At 33.1% G+C, this 15,924-nt stretch overlaps 1 protein-coding gene across 2 annotated transcripts in view; it reads left to right on the top strand.

Annotated features, from left to right (window-relative positions):
• The window catches only part of syt7b (synaptotagmin VIIb), a 100,441-nt gene that overhangs the window by 70,978 nt on the left and 13,539 nt on the right, over window positions 1-15,924 (top strand). For both annotated transcript variants that reach the window (XM_078792967.1, XM_078792973.1), the window contains one exon: window positions 12,884-13,019. In XM_078792967.1, the coding sequence (XP_078649093.1) occupies window positions 12,884-13,019 (136 nt within the window). The remainder of the gene's footprint in view (window positions 1-12,883; window positions 13,020-15,924) is intronic.

The following is a 15,924-nucleotide window of genomic DNA, read 5'->3' as shown; positions in this document are numbered from 1 at the left end:
TCTCAGCAAGTTTTACTTTCTTTGTCAGAATTTGATTGTCTCCAGTCTCAGAACATTAATAATGCCTAATAACCATAATACTACATATATACAACTTTTAGCATATTTTTCATATATAATTCAGGGGTAGTATTTGAACTACGATTCTCAACTTTTACTGTATTCTCAGCAAGTTTTACTTACTTTGTCAGAATTTGATTATGTCTCCAGTCTCAGAACATTAATAATGCCTAATAACCATAATACTACATATATAAAACCTTTAGCATATTTTTTATATATAATTTGGGGGTAGTATTCGAACTGCGATTCTCAACTTTTACTGTATTCTCAGCAAGTTTTACTTTCTTTGTCAGAATTTGATTATGTCTCCAGTCTCAGAACATTAATAATGCCTAATAACCATAATACTACATATATACAACTTTTAGCATATTTTTTATATATAATTTGGGGGTAGTATTCAAACTGTGATTCTCAACTTTTACTGTATTCTCAGCAAGTTTTACTTACTTTGTCAGAATTCGATTATGTCTCCAGTCTCAGAACATTAATAATGCCTAATAACCATAATACTACATATACACAACTTTTAGCATATTTTTATATATAATTTGGGGGTAGTATTCGAACTGCGATTCTCAACTTTTACTGTATTCTCAGCAAGTTTCACTTTGTCAGAATTTGATTATGTCTCCAGTCTCAGAACATTAACAATGCCTAATAACCATAATACTACATATATACAACTTTTAGCATATTTTTTATATATAATTTGGGGGTAGTATTCGAACTGCGATTCTCAACTTTTACTGTATTCTCAGCAAGTTTTACTTACTTTGTCAGAATTTGATTATGTCTCCAGTCTCAGAACATTAATAATGCCTAATAACCATAATACTACATATATAAAACCTTTAGCATATTTTTTATATATAATTTGGGGGTAGTATTCGAACTGCGATTCTCAACTTTTACTGTATTCTCAGCAAGTTTTACTTTCTTTGTCAGAATTTGATTATGTCTCCAGTCTCAGAACATTAATAATGCCTAATAACCATAATACTACATATATACAACTTTTAGCATATTTTTCATATATAATTCAGGGGTAGTATTTGAACTGCGATTCTCAACTTTTACTGTATTCTCAGCAAGTTTTACTTACTTTGTCAGAATTTGATTATGTCTCCAGTCTCAGAACATTAATAATGCCTAATAACCATAATACTACATATATACAACCTTTAGCATATTTTTTATATATAATTCAGGGGTAGTATTCGAACTGCGATTCTCAACTTTTACTGTATTCTCAGCAAGTTTTACTTACTTTGTCAGAATTTGATTATGTCTCCAGTCTCAGAACATTAATAATGCCTAATAACCATAATACTACATATATAAAACCTTTAGCATATTTTTTATATATAATTTGGGGGTAGTATTCGAACTGCGATTCTCAACTTTTACTGTATTCTCAGCAAGTTTTACTTTCTTTGTCAGAATTTGATTGTCTCCAGTCTCAGAACATTAATAATGCCTAATAACCATAATACTACATATATACAACTTTTAGCATATTTTTCATATATAATTCAGGGGTAGTATTTGAACTACGATTCTCAACTTTTACTGTATTCTCAGCAAGTTTTACTTACTTTGTCAGAATTTGATTATGTCTCCAGTCTCAGAACATTAATAATGCCTAATAACCATAATACTACATATATAAAACCTTTAGCATATTTTTATATATAATTTGGGGGTAGTATTCGAACTGCGATTCTCAACTTTTACTGTATTCTCAGCAAGTTTTACTTTCTTTGTCAGAATTTGATTATGTCTCCAGTCTCAGAACATTAATAATGCCTAATAACCATAATACTACATATATACAACTTTTAGCATATTTTTTATATATAATTTGGGGGTAGTATTCAAACTGTGATTCTCAACTTTTACTGTATTCTCAGCAAGTTTTACTTACTTTGTCAGAATTCGATTATGTCTCCAGTCTCAGAACATTAATAATGCCTAATAACCATAATACTACATATACACAACTTTTAGCATATTTTTATATATAATTTGGGGGTAGTATTCGAACTGCGATTCTCAACTTTTACTGTATTCTCAGCAAGTTTCACTTTGTCAGAATTTGATTATGTCTCCAGTCTCAGAACATTAATAATGCCTAATAACCATAATACTACATATATACAACTTTTAGCATATTTTTTATATATAATTTGGGGGTAGTATTCGAACTGCGATTCTCAACTTTTACTGTATTCTCAGCAAGTTTTACTTACTTTGTCAGAATTTGATTATGTCTCCAGTCTCAGAACATTAATAATGCCTAATAACCATAATACTACATATATAAAACCTTTAGCATATTTTTTATATATAATTTGGGGGTAGTATTCGAACTGCGATTCTCAACTTTTACTGTATTCTCAGCAAGTTTTACTTTCTTTGTCAGAATTTGATTATGTCTCCAGTCTCAGAACATTAATAATGCCTAATAACCATAATACTACATATATACAACTTTTAGCATATTTTTCATATATAATTCAGGGGTAGTATTTGAACTGCGATTCTCAACTTTTACTGTATTCTCAGCAAGTTTTACTTACTTTGTCAGAATTTGATTATGTCTCCAGTCTCAGAACATTAATAATGCCTAATAACCATAATACTACATATATACAACCTTTAGCATATTTTTTATATATAATTTGGGGGTAGTATTCGAACTGCGATTCTCAACTTTTACTGTATTCTCAGCAAGTTTTACTTACTTTGTCAGAATTCGATTATGTCTCCAGTCTCAGAACATTAATAATGCCTAATAACCATAATACTACATATATACAACTTTTAGCATATTTTTCATATATAATTCAGGGGTAGTATTCGAACTGCGATTCTCAACTTTTACTGTATTCTCAGCAAGTTTTACTTACTTTGTCAGAATTTGATTATGTCTCCAGTCTCAGAACATTAATAATGCCTAATAACCATAATACTACATATATACAACTTTTAGCATATTTTTTATATATAATTCAGGGGTAGTATTCGAACTGCGATTCTCAACTACTGTATTCTCAGCAAGGTTTACCACTTTGTCAGAATTTGATTATGTCTCCAGTCTCAGAACATTAATAATGCCTAATAACCATAATACTACATATATACAACTTTTAGCATATTTTTTATATATAATTCAGGGGTAGTATTTGAACTGCGATTCTCAACTTTTACTGTATTCCCAGCAAGTTTTACTTACTTTGTCAGAATTTGATTATGTCTCCAGTCTCAGAACATTAATAATGCCTAATAACCATAATACTACATATATACAACCTTTAGCATATTTTTATATATAATTCATGGGTAGTATTCGAACTGCGATTCTCAACTACTGTATTCTCAGCAAGTTTTACTTACTTTGTCAGAATTTGTACGCTTAGAGACTGGAATCCCCCCCCTCGCCCCCCCCAAACAATCAGTCCTGACATGATTGCTAAATAGATGAGACAGGAACAGATGCACAGAAAATAAACAGGAAGTAAGGATTTTTCCGTAAATTAAGCTCAAGGGATGCCTCGGAGGCCACGTGGAGATGTTGATAGTTGGGAGCCGCTATTTGTTATTTTGCGGAAACAAGCAGAATACTGTTAGCTACTAAATAAATGAAGTGGTTCTAATGATTGTTTGTGTTGCACAATTGATTGGTTTGGTGCCCCAGAAGATTCCGGCGTGTCCAAGCTTGGAAGTCGTGTGTCTAAGCTGTGAGTCCAGCATTCCGACGACGCTCCGGGCTGCCCAGTGGCCTGAGAGGAGAGATGATTGGAAAAAGAAAAAAAAAAGTGATGTAGGTCAGCACAAATGAAGCATCTTAAGTGTGGATCTCATCCACCAGTTCCTCCGCTTTGAAGAACCAAAATGGCGACTTAGTAGATCCGGTGTTTTTTGATGTTGTATTAGCCGTCGTGTTGAAGGGGGGTTGGTGATCGGGTGATTTGTGCGGAGCGCTGACTGGGCTGACATCGGACCACAGGCCTCATCCATCATGGGACATGGGAGCCTTATTGCGTTTCATGCTCTTGCGGTGCCAGGATGTACGCTTATGAAGATCCACTTTGCATCAGCCAGCCAATCACGGGGCACATATAGACAAACAACCATTCACACTCACATTCATACCTATGGACAATTTGGAGTCGCTAATTAACCTAGCATGTTTTTGGAATGTGGGAGGAAACCGGAGTACCCGGAAAAAAACCCACACATGCACGGGGAGAACATGCAAACTCCACACAGAGATGGCCCCAGGTGGAATTGAACTTGGGTCTACTAGCTGTGAGGCCTGCACATTAACCACTCGGATAGCATGCGGCCCGCAACATAAAGTTGTGACATATAAAAAAATTCCACAGATAATCTGTTCTGTCTGTCAAACATTTGGAGCATTTCTTTAAATATTTGCTTGTTGATATGGAAAAAAAGTCAGTTAAAATGACATCTTTCACTATGTAAAGTTGCATAATTGGCGTTTGTGACATGTATTTTCTCACAATATTTATTGTCTATCAAACATTTGGAGCATTTCTTTAAATATTTGCTTGTTGATATGGAAAAAAAGTCAGTTAAAATGACATCTTTCACTATGTAAAGTTGCATAATTGGCGTTTGTGACATGTATTTTCTCACAATATTTATTGTCTATCAAACATTTGGAGCATTTCTTTAAATATTTGCTTGTTGATATGGAAAAAAGTCAGTTAAAATGACATCTTTCACTATGTAAAGTTGCATAATTGGCGTTTGTGACATGTATTTTCTCACAATATTTAGTGTCTATCAAACATTTGGAGCATTTCTTTAAATATTTGCTTGTTGATATGGAAAGAAAGTCCTTTAAAATGACATCTTTCACTATGTAAAGTTGCATAATTGGCATTTGTGACATGTATTTATCTCACAATATTTAGTGTCTATCAAACATTTGGAGCATTTCTTTAAATGTTTGCTTGTAGATATGGAAAAAAGTCAGTTAAAATGACATCTTTCACTATGTAAAGTTGCATAACTGGCGTTTGTGACATGTATTTTCTCACAATATTTAATGTCTATCAAACATTTGGAGCATTTCTTAAAATATTGGCTTTTTTGATATGGAAAAAAATCCTTTAAAATGACATATTTCACTCTTTAAAGTTGCATGATTGGCCTTTGTGATGTGTATTTTCTCACAATATTTAGTGTCTATCAAACATTTGCTGCATTTCCTGAAATGCTAAGAATGATTGCAGACAAATCCAGCAAGCATTTATCGAATCTCTCAATCCACTTTTCTTACGCTGCCCTTTGTTATGCTAGCCTGTGTCCTTCTCTTATTTGATATTCCCCCATGTTGTTATTCCTACTCCTCCCTTTCCTGAGGATGCTGATGCTGGGATGCTCTCACAGCACAGCTCCACCGTCAGCGTAGATGACTGTCACTTTTGCCAGAGTGATAAATCTGCTCTATCACTGCGCATCGAGGAAGAGATTGAAATACCTCAGCGGATGGTTTTCCATGCATGAATATGCAGTATGCGTGCGCAAACATGTTGGCCTGAGAGGTTTGTAGCATTGCCACGTCAAACGTCAACAAATGGTTACGCAACATTTACATTTGGTCTCCATCCTGTTGATAAATGATTAGGTGGTAAATGTTCAAATTATTATACCGTATTTATACTGTATTTTATATTGGCTTTGTTATTCATATATCTGCCTAGCAGGGCTACAAAAATTCCGCACGTTCGATATGTTTGTCTATATGTGCTATGCGATTAGCTGGCGACCGACTCATCACACAAATGAAAATGAACTTGATCATTTTCCTCAATGTAATACCATCTGTGCATTATTGGCGTTTGTGACATGTATTTTCTCACAATATTTAGTGTCTATCAAACATTTGGAGCATTTCTTTAAATATTTGCTTGTTGATATGGAAAAAAGTCAGTTAAAATGACATCTTTCACTGTGTAAAGTTGCATAATTGTTGTTTGTGACATGTATTTTCTCACAATATTTAGTGTCTATCAAACATTTGGAGCATTTCTTTAAATATTGGCTTTTTTATTTGGAAAAAAGTCCTTTAAAATGACATCTTTCACTCTGTAAAGTTGCATAATTGGCGTTTGTGACATGTATTTTCTCACAATATTTCATGTCTATCAAACATTTGGAGCCTTTCTTTAAATATTGGCTTTTTGATTTGGAAAAAAGTCCTTAAAAATGACATCTTTCACTCTGTAAAGTTGCATAATTGGCGTTTGTGACATGTATTTTCTCACAATATTTCGTGTCTATCAAACATTTGGAGCATTTCTTTAAATATTGGCTTTTTGATTTGGAAAAAAGTCCTTTAAAATGACATCTTTCACTCTGTAAAGTTGCATAATTGGCGTTTGTGACATGTATTTTCTCACAATATTTTGTGTCTATCAACCATTTGGAGCATTTCTTTAAATATTGGCTTTTTGATTTGGAAAAAGTCCTTTACAATGACATCTTTCACTCTATAAAGTGGCATAATTGGCGTTTGTGACATGTATTTTCTCACAATATTTTGTGACTATCAAACATTTGGAGCATTTATTTAAATATTGGCTTTTTGATTTGGACAAAGTCCTTTAAAATGACATCTTTCACTCTGTAAAGTTGCATAATTGGCGTTTGTGACATGTATTTTCTCACAATATTTTGTGACTATCAAACATTTGGAGCATTTATTTAAATATTGGCTTTTTGATTTGGACAAAGTCCTTTAAAATGACATCTTTCACTCTGTAAAGTTGCATAATTGGCGTTTGTGACATGTATTTTCTCACAATATTTTGTGTCTATCAAACATTTGGAGCATTTCTTTAAATATCGGCTTTTTGATTTGAAAAAAGTCCTTTACAATGACATCTTTCACTCTATAAAGTGGCATAATTGGCGTTTGTGACATGTATTTTCTCACAATATTTTGTGACTATCAAACATTTGGAGCATTTCTTTAAATATTGGCTTTTTTTGATATGGAAAAAAGTCCTTTAAAATGAGGGATTGAACTTGGGTCTCCTGGTTGTGAGGCCCACGCGCTAACCACTTGCAGCATAACGTTGAAATATAAAAAAAATAGGTAATCTGTTGTTTACAGGCTTGGGGTAAATATGAATCAGCATGAAGTAGAGCTGAAGCGTACCCAAAGGGGGGGTCGTGGTACTTTACAAAGGTCAGGGAGGGGGTCACGTGTAGGTATGAGGACAGTCAGTGAAGTCGTGGCCAAAGGCTCTCAGCTCGGCGCTCTGGTTACCACAGTTACTCCAACCCAGTGTAAAATTCATGATGGTGGAGTACAACCTTAAGTGGGTGCGCACACTTCAGTCGTCATGGTTACAACAACCTCTAAGGATGAATTATGTAACTGGTGTTTTTTTTATATTTATATATATATTTATATACAAGATAGTCATAGGCAAGCCAACACAAGCTGCTGCAGATGTGCTCCCTTCTATTGGGGAACACTAAGCTGAAATATATATAATATATAATATATATATAAATATATATAATATAATATATAAAAGGATGGCTCAATGTTCTGTTCAAGCTGCACGGTGGACGAGTGGTTAGCACGCAGGCCACACAGCTAGGAGACCCGAGTTTGATTCCACCCTCGGCCATCTCTGTGTGGAGTTTGTATGCGTGGGTTTTCTCCGGGTACTCCGGTTTCCTCCCACATTCCAAAAACATGTGGAACATTCACAAACGCCAATTACGCAACTTTACAGAGTGAAACCAGGGATGTAGTTAGTTTTCTATATCAAAAAGCAAATATTTATAGAAATGCTCCAAATGTTTGATAGACACTAAATATTGTGAGAAAATACATGTCACAAACGCTAATTATGCAACTTTACAGAGTGAAAGATGTCATTTTAAAGGACTTTTTCCATATCAAAAAGCAAATATTTAAAGAAATGCTCCAAATGTTTGATAGACACTAAATATTGTGAGTAAATACATGTCACAAACGCCAATTATGCAACTTTACAGAGTGAAAGATGTCATTTTAAAGGACTTTTTCCATATCAAAAAGCAAATATTTAAAGAAATGCTCCAAATGTTTGATAGACACTAAATATTGTGAGAAAATACATGTCACAAACGCCAATTATGCAACTTTACATAGTGAAAGATGTCATTTTAACTGCCTTTTTTCCATATCAACAAGCAAATATTTAAAGAAATGCTCCAAATGTTTGATAGACATTAAATATTGTGAGATAATACATGTCACAAACGCCAATTATGCAACTTTACATAGTGAAAGATGTCATTTTAACTGACTTTTTCCATATCAACAAGCAAATATTTAAAGAAATGCTCCAAATGTTTGATAGACATTAAATATTGTGAGATAATACATGTCACAAATGCTAATTATGCAACTTTACATAGTGAAAGATGTCATTTTAACTGACTTTTTTCCATATCAACAAGCAAATATTTAAAGAAATGCTCCAAATGTTTGACAGACACTAAATATTGTGAGAAAATACATGTCACACACGCCAATTATGCAACTTTACAGAATGAAAGATGTCCTTTTAAAGGACTTTTTTCCATATCAAAAAGCAAATATTTAAAGAAATGCTCCAAATGTTTGATAGACACTAAATATTGTGAGAAAATACATGTCACAAACGCCAATTACGCAACTTTACAGAATGAAAGATGTCCTTTTAAAGGACTTTTTTTCCATATCAAAATGCCAACATTTAAAGAAATGCTCCAAATGTTTGACAGACAAAACAGATTACCTGTGGAAATTTTTAAAATTTCAACTTTATGCTGCATGGTGGACGAGTAGTTAGCGTGCTGGCCTCACAGCTAGGAAACCCGAGTTCGATTCCACCCTCGGCCATCTCTGTGTGGCGTTTGCATGTGTGGGTTTTCTCCCTCATTCCAAAAACATGCTAGGTTAATTAGCGACTCCAAATTGTCCATAGGTATGAATGTGAGTGTGAATGGTTGTTTGTCTAATATGTTATAGCGGCGCATTTAGAGAAGATATTGGAATATTCCTTTCCATGTATACCATTGTTTTCGGAAAAGTCATTTTCCGAAAGAGAAAAACTCCTGATGTAAACGTGGCTGTTGTCAACCTCTTTACCTCCATTGAAAAGCACTATCAAATCTAATTAGTTATTATAATTAAAAGCAGCCTTTTTCATTGACCTGTATTGGATTTTCCCAACCCAAACATGAATCAATGCCCACATACGAGTACAACAATGAGTTTTGGGAACACGTACACCAAAGAACCCGGAGGCGGTCACGGACCAGTGTGTCAGCCGGCCCGGCTGGTACGTGCTCGTATTGGACAAGCGTCCCAAAGAGACGACATTGCATTATTTTTGAATTGACTCGGTGCTGCATTTTAGCCGCTCTGACCCGTGGATCACAAGTGAAGAAACGCAGCTTGACAAACCAATTGTTTCTGTTCGACACCGGGGTCAGCATCGTCTCTTCCGTGTTTTCTCTTATTCGCTTGCACTCTCCTTTTACTTGTCTCCTTGCGGTACGACTTCCGTCCATCTCGTAAACCTTCCCCGGCTTCCTCCCGATTTGTCTTGTCTAATGTAACTTGGCAATTTCCTTTTCTTCACTTTAGAGCACGGAAATGTTTGGTCTTGACTAGTACATCTGGGCTGCTTTGTTTCCTTCCTTAGGCCTTCAAGCATACCTTGTCCTTGTCACATACTGTGATTCTCATGTATTTTCTCATAATATTTTGTGTCTTTCAAACATTTGGAGCATTTCTTTAAATATTGGCATTTTGATATGGGAAAAAAAAGTCATTTAAAATTACATCTTTCACTCTGTAAAGTTGAATAATTAGCGTTTGTGACATGTATTTTCTCACAATATTTAGTGTCTATCAAACATTTGGAGCATTTCTTTAAATTTTGGCATTTTTATATGGGAAATAGTCCTTTAAAATGACATCTTTCACTCTGTAAAGTTGAATAATTAGCGTTTGTGACATGTATTTTCTCACAATATTTAGTGTCTATCAAACATTTGGAGCATTTCTTTAAATTTTGCCATTTTTATATGGGAAATAGTCCTTTAAAATGACATCTTTCACTCTGTAAAGTTGCATAATTAGCGTTTGTGACATGTATTTTCTCACAATATTTCGTGTCTATTAAACATTTGGAGCATTTCTTTAAATATTGGCATTTTGATATGGAAAAAAAATCTTTTAAAATGACATTTTTCACTCTGTAAAGTTGCATAATTGCCGTTTGTGACATGTATTTTCTCACAATATTTCGTGTCTATCAAACATTTGGAGCATTTCTTTAAATATTGGCATTTTGATATGGAAAAAAAGTCTTTTAAAATGACATTTTTCACTCTGTAAAGTTGCATAATTGGCATTTGTGACATGTATTTTCTCACAATATTTAGTGTCTATTGAACATTTGGAGCATTTCTTTAAATTTTGGCATTTTTATATGGGAAAAAAGTCATTTAAAATGACATCTTTCACTCTGTAAAGTTGCATAATTGGCGTTTGTGACATGTTTTCTCACAATATTTTGTGTCTATCAAACATTTGGAGCATTTCTTTAAATGTTTGCTTGTTGATATGGAAAAAAGTCAGTTAAAATTACATCTTTCACTATGTAAAGTTGCATAATTAGCGTTTGTGACATGTATCTTCTCACAATATTTTGTGTCTATCAAACATTTGGAGCATTCCTTTAAGTATTGGCATTTTGATATGGAAAAAAAAGTCCATGCATGGGCAAAACGCACAAAATCTGCTAAAAATAGAAATGTAATTTTCAGCTGGTGACGTCCAGCAACTTGAAATTCTTAGCCTAGCTAAGAGAATGTCAGACGGGTCCTTAGTGCATGTTCTGGCCCCGCGGCGGTCTGTCTGTCACGTAGCGGTCCAGGTCCTCTTGTCCCTCTCACTCTCCCTCACGGGCATGAACACCCACGTCTTGAAATGGTGCGACGGCGTTACAGCATCTGTCTCTACAAATACATCAGTCAGCGTGGCCAACTCTGTTGCCGCCACTTTAAGAGTCCAGTCTTTGAGTTTGCAACTCGGATGTGGAAGAAAACAAGTAAACCTTCAACTCGAAGGTCAGGCTTGCGGGCCACCTATTGAGGACCGCTGGTGTAAATATTTCGTTTCAGGACTAAAGTGTACCATTCAAGTGTAAAAAGAAGTCAACTTGTTAGAAAAATGTGCAAACACTTAAACCAGGGATGTCCAAAGTGTGGTCTAAGGGCAATTCCTGGCAGGCGGATGTTTTTCAGAATATTCAACAGAAAAAATTGTACAAGAATAAAGTCAAAATATAAAAAGAAAATAGAGAAAAGTCATTATTTTTACTTGAATAATCATAAAATTAGTTGGCATGAAGTTGAAATATGAAAGAAAAATATTTTTTTAAAAGCCAGCAACAATTTTAGGTTGTGGAAAAAGTCATAATATGATGAAAAATAACATCACAGTAGCAAATATTAAATATTTAACAAAGAATGACATTATTTAAAAGTTGTAATATGAAAAACAAAACAAGGTTGTAATTTTTGGAAAATTAAGTTGTGAAAAAAACTAGAATGTTTAGAAAATAAAATTTAAAAAATGGGAAGAAAGTTGTAATATTATGAGCAAAAATAGTGTCATTTTTAGTCACATAAAGTTGAAATATTAAAGAAAATTATTTTTTCAAAATTCCTAATATGACACATAACCAAACTACAAAAATATAAAATTGTAATTTGTGGGAAATCAGAATGTTCATAATGTATGTTCATAAATCATAATGTTCAGAAAATAAAATCAAAATATGGGAATAAAATTGTAATATTATGAGAAACAATTAGTGTCATTTTAGTAGCATGAATATGAAACATTAAAAAAAGTAAAAGTCCTAATATTATCACACAAAACATTAAGTTTTGGACAAAATTTTTATGTTTCAAAAATAGTCAAATATTGTGAAATAATGACATAATATTAGGAGGAAAAAATCTTTAAGATTAAATATTACATTATTAAAAAAAAGATTAAATATTACAGGAAAAAAAGACCAAATTTTTTAAACGTGTGATATTATTAAAAACACAACAAAGTTGTAATTTTGGAGAAAATATTATATATTATTAAAATATTATCATCATTATTATGAAAAGAAAATTAACATAAAGAAAGTTGAAATAGTTGAAGAAAAAAATGAAACTCTAAAATATGTTTGATTTCTGAAATCATGAAATATGAAATATTACAAGAAAAAAGACCAAATTTTTTTAAAGGTGTGATATTATTAAAAACACAACAAAGTTGTAATTTTGGAGAAAATATTATATATTATTAAAATATTATCATCATAAAATACTATTATATTATATTATATATAAAATATTATATTATTATATTAAATATTATCATCATTATTATGAAAAGAAAATTAACATAAAGAAAGTTGAAATAGTTGAAGAAAAAAATAAAATATAAAATATGTTTGATTTCTGAAATCATCATCTCATGATTCATAACCCCCCCCCCCCCACTATTGTCATCTGTTTTGTTTTCAAAACCTTCCTCTACTAGAGAATCGGTCGGCGATGCGCATGCTGAATTATTAAAATGGTTGGAGTTATGAAAAACCAGCAGGGGGGGGGGCGGGGGGGAGGGGGGGTCTTAGGACACTCTTCTTGTTTTTTTGTTGTTCCATGAATGTTGCATGTTAAGTGCATGTGCCATATGTGTTTTTCTATGTGGTGCATTCAGGACCCCGGGTAACAAAGCAGGCAGCAGTCCCAGAGGTCACACCCCGGATGAGAGCGGCCGCCGCCAGGGGACGGGTCACGACGCCAACTCATCCGTGTCCGACTTGGCCAACTCGGTCACCAGTGAAATGCTGATGGTAAGACGCCCGTAAAACCTTATACCGATACGCGACCCGGCTGATTTGAGATCTGTGTTATTTTGTGAAGTCATCTGCCAATGGCGGCTGTAGGCGACGCCTTCTCAAATCAAACTGAATGGCACACGGAATATTGTGTTCTACTCACCAAAAGAAAAAGTTTCCGTTCTTTAGTAATCAACAGTAGAACATAGGGAAGTTTCAGGAAAATATCAGCTCCCAACTAAAATAGGGAGAAAAGCAAAAAGACATTTCGCTTTGACACAAATATTTAACTTTTGCGTCTATACCAACATAACACAAAAAAGGGGTTGTTTTAAAATAATAATAATTATTATTATTATTATAAGAATTATTATTATTATTATAAGAAAAAACTTTCCACTTTAACACAAATATTTAGCTTTGAGTCTATACCAACATAACACAAAAAAGGAGTTGTTTTAAAAAAATAATTATTATTTTTTATCATCATTATTATTATTATTATTATTATTATTATTATAAGAATTATTATTATAAGAAAAAAAATAAAAAACAAAAAAATCTACCAAAAATTCTACCTTTTTCCATTATTTAGTAATCAGTAGTAAAACATACATACATAGGTAAGTTTCAGGAAAATTTCAGCTCCCAACTAAAAAAGGGAGAAAACGTTTCACTTTGAATCAAATATTTAGATTTTGCATCTCTGCCAACATAACACAAAAAATTGTTGTTTTAAAAAATAATAATTATTATTAATATTATCATTATTATATATTATTATATTATAATTATTATTATTATAAGCAAAAAACTTTCCACTTTGACACAAATACTTTTGCGTTCTATAAACATTGAATCTACCAAAAATTCTACCTTTTTCTGTTATTTAGTAATCAGCAGTAGAACATACATAGGTAAGTTTCAGGAAAATTTCAGCTCCCAACTAAAAAAAAAGGGAGAAAACCAGCTTTTTCCAAAAAAAAAATTCACATTTGGAGCTGAACAATGCATGCGCATGCGTCCTGGAGGCTACACGGTGGTTTAGTGGTTAGCATGTCGACCCACATAGCTAAGAGATTAGGAAGACCTGGGTTCGATTCTGCATGCAAACATGCAAACTAACAGTGTTAATAAAAATAACAATATTGCTGTAGGTTGGTTAATATTAACGTTTTTTTATAGGTTTGTCCCATTACGTGCATTTTTTTGTGTCTATTTTTAGCAGTTTTTATACCTTTAGAATGCACAGAAATTAGAAAGATGTGATGTTTCACATAAGGATCATGGATGGAATTCCCAAAAATTCGCTTTAAATGTTACTCAAAAATGCTGCAAGTCGCCATCCACTGTCCTCCAAACGTACCCGAGATACTTCGTAGATATTTGGGCTCAAAGTACAAGATGTTTTTCCGCAAAGGGTGCATGCTCATGTATGACAACGCGGATAATAAAGAGGATCACCATTAATGGAGTCTTCAGACGCACCATGGAGCCCCACGTAATTACACACCGCAAGCCCCCGAGCCCCACCGCTGCCGTATTCCCACAGCACCCCACAGCACTGCGTGTTCTTTTGCAACCAATTACTGAAGTGGGCTGAATACGGTCCTTCATCTCGGGTGTCTGGCTCGAGGCGGCAAAGCCATAACTACCTGTTGTGCTCCACAGGTGGCTCATTTGTCTTTGAGTGACGGACGGCACACTTGGAGGGGGAAAAACACAGGGGGATTTCTTTTTTTTTTTTTTTTTTCATCCTTGTCAATGACTATTATTTGCAATGCTTTTTTTTATACAAATCCATGTCCTTATGAGAGACACGATGATAATCAACAGTAGAACAGGGGTAAGTTTCAGGAAAATATCAGCTCCCAACTAGAAAAGGGAGAAAAGAAGTTTGTGTGCAAAGAAACGTTTCACTTTGACACAAATATTTAGCTTTTGCATCTATACCAACATAACACAAAAAAGGGGTTGTTTTAAAAAATAATAATAATAATAATAATTATTATTGTCATTAATATTATTATTATCATTATTATTATTATTATTATTGTTACTATACTATTCTAAGATGGAACCTACCAAAAGAAAAAAGTTTGTTTCTACGTTTTTCCGTTCTTTAGTAATCAGCAATAGAACATGGGAAAGTTTCAGGAAAATATCAGCTCCCAACTAGAAAAGGGAGAAAACCAGTTTTTGTGCAAAGAAACGTTTCACTTTGACACAAATATTTAGCTTTTGTATCTATACCAACATAACACAAAAAAGGGGTTGTTTTAAAAAACAATAATAATAATTAGTATTATCATTATTATTATTATTACTATTATTACTAGTATTATTATTACTATTATTATTACTATACTATTCTAACATGGAACCTACCAAAAGAAAAAAGTTTCTACGTTTCTACGTTTTTCCGTTCTTTAGTAATTGGCAATAGAACATGGGTAAGTTTCAGGAAAATATCAGCTCCCAACTAGAAAAGGGAGAAAAACAGTTTTTGTGCAAAGAAACGTTTCACTTTGACACAAATATTTAGCTTTTGCGTCTATACCAATATAACACAAAAAGGGGTTGTTTAAAAAAAATATTATTATTATTATTATTATTATTATTATTATTATTATTATTATTATTATTATTATTATTATTATTATTATTATTATTATTATTATTGTTACTATACTGTTCTAACATGGAACCTACCAAAAGTAAAAAGTTTGTTTCTACGTTTTTTTGTTCTTTAGTAATTGGCAATAGAACATGGGAAAGTTTCAGGAAAATATCAGCTCCCAACTAGAAAAGGGAGAAAACCCGTTTTTGTGCAAAGAAACGTTTCACTTTGACACAAATATTTAGCTTTTGCGTCTATACCAACATAACACAAAAAAGGGGTTGTTTTAAAAAAAAATTA

Source organism: Doryrhamphus excisus, linkage group LG1 (genome assembly GCF_037039965.1).
Source record: "Doryrhamphus excisus strain RoL-2023G ecotype Guam linkage group LG1, RoL_Dexc_Guam_v1.1, whole genome shotgun sequence".
Taxonomy (NCBI): Eukaryota; Metazoa; Chordata; class Actinopteri; order Syngnathiformes; family Syngnathidae; genus Doryrhamphus; species Doryrhamphus excisus.
The sequence above is the reverse complement of the archived record's forward strand: the minus strand, read 5'-3'. Positions and strand labels throughout refer to the sequence as shown.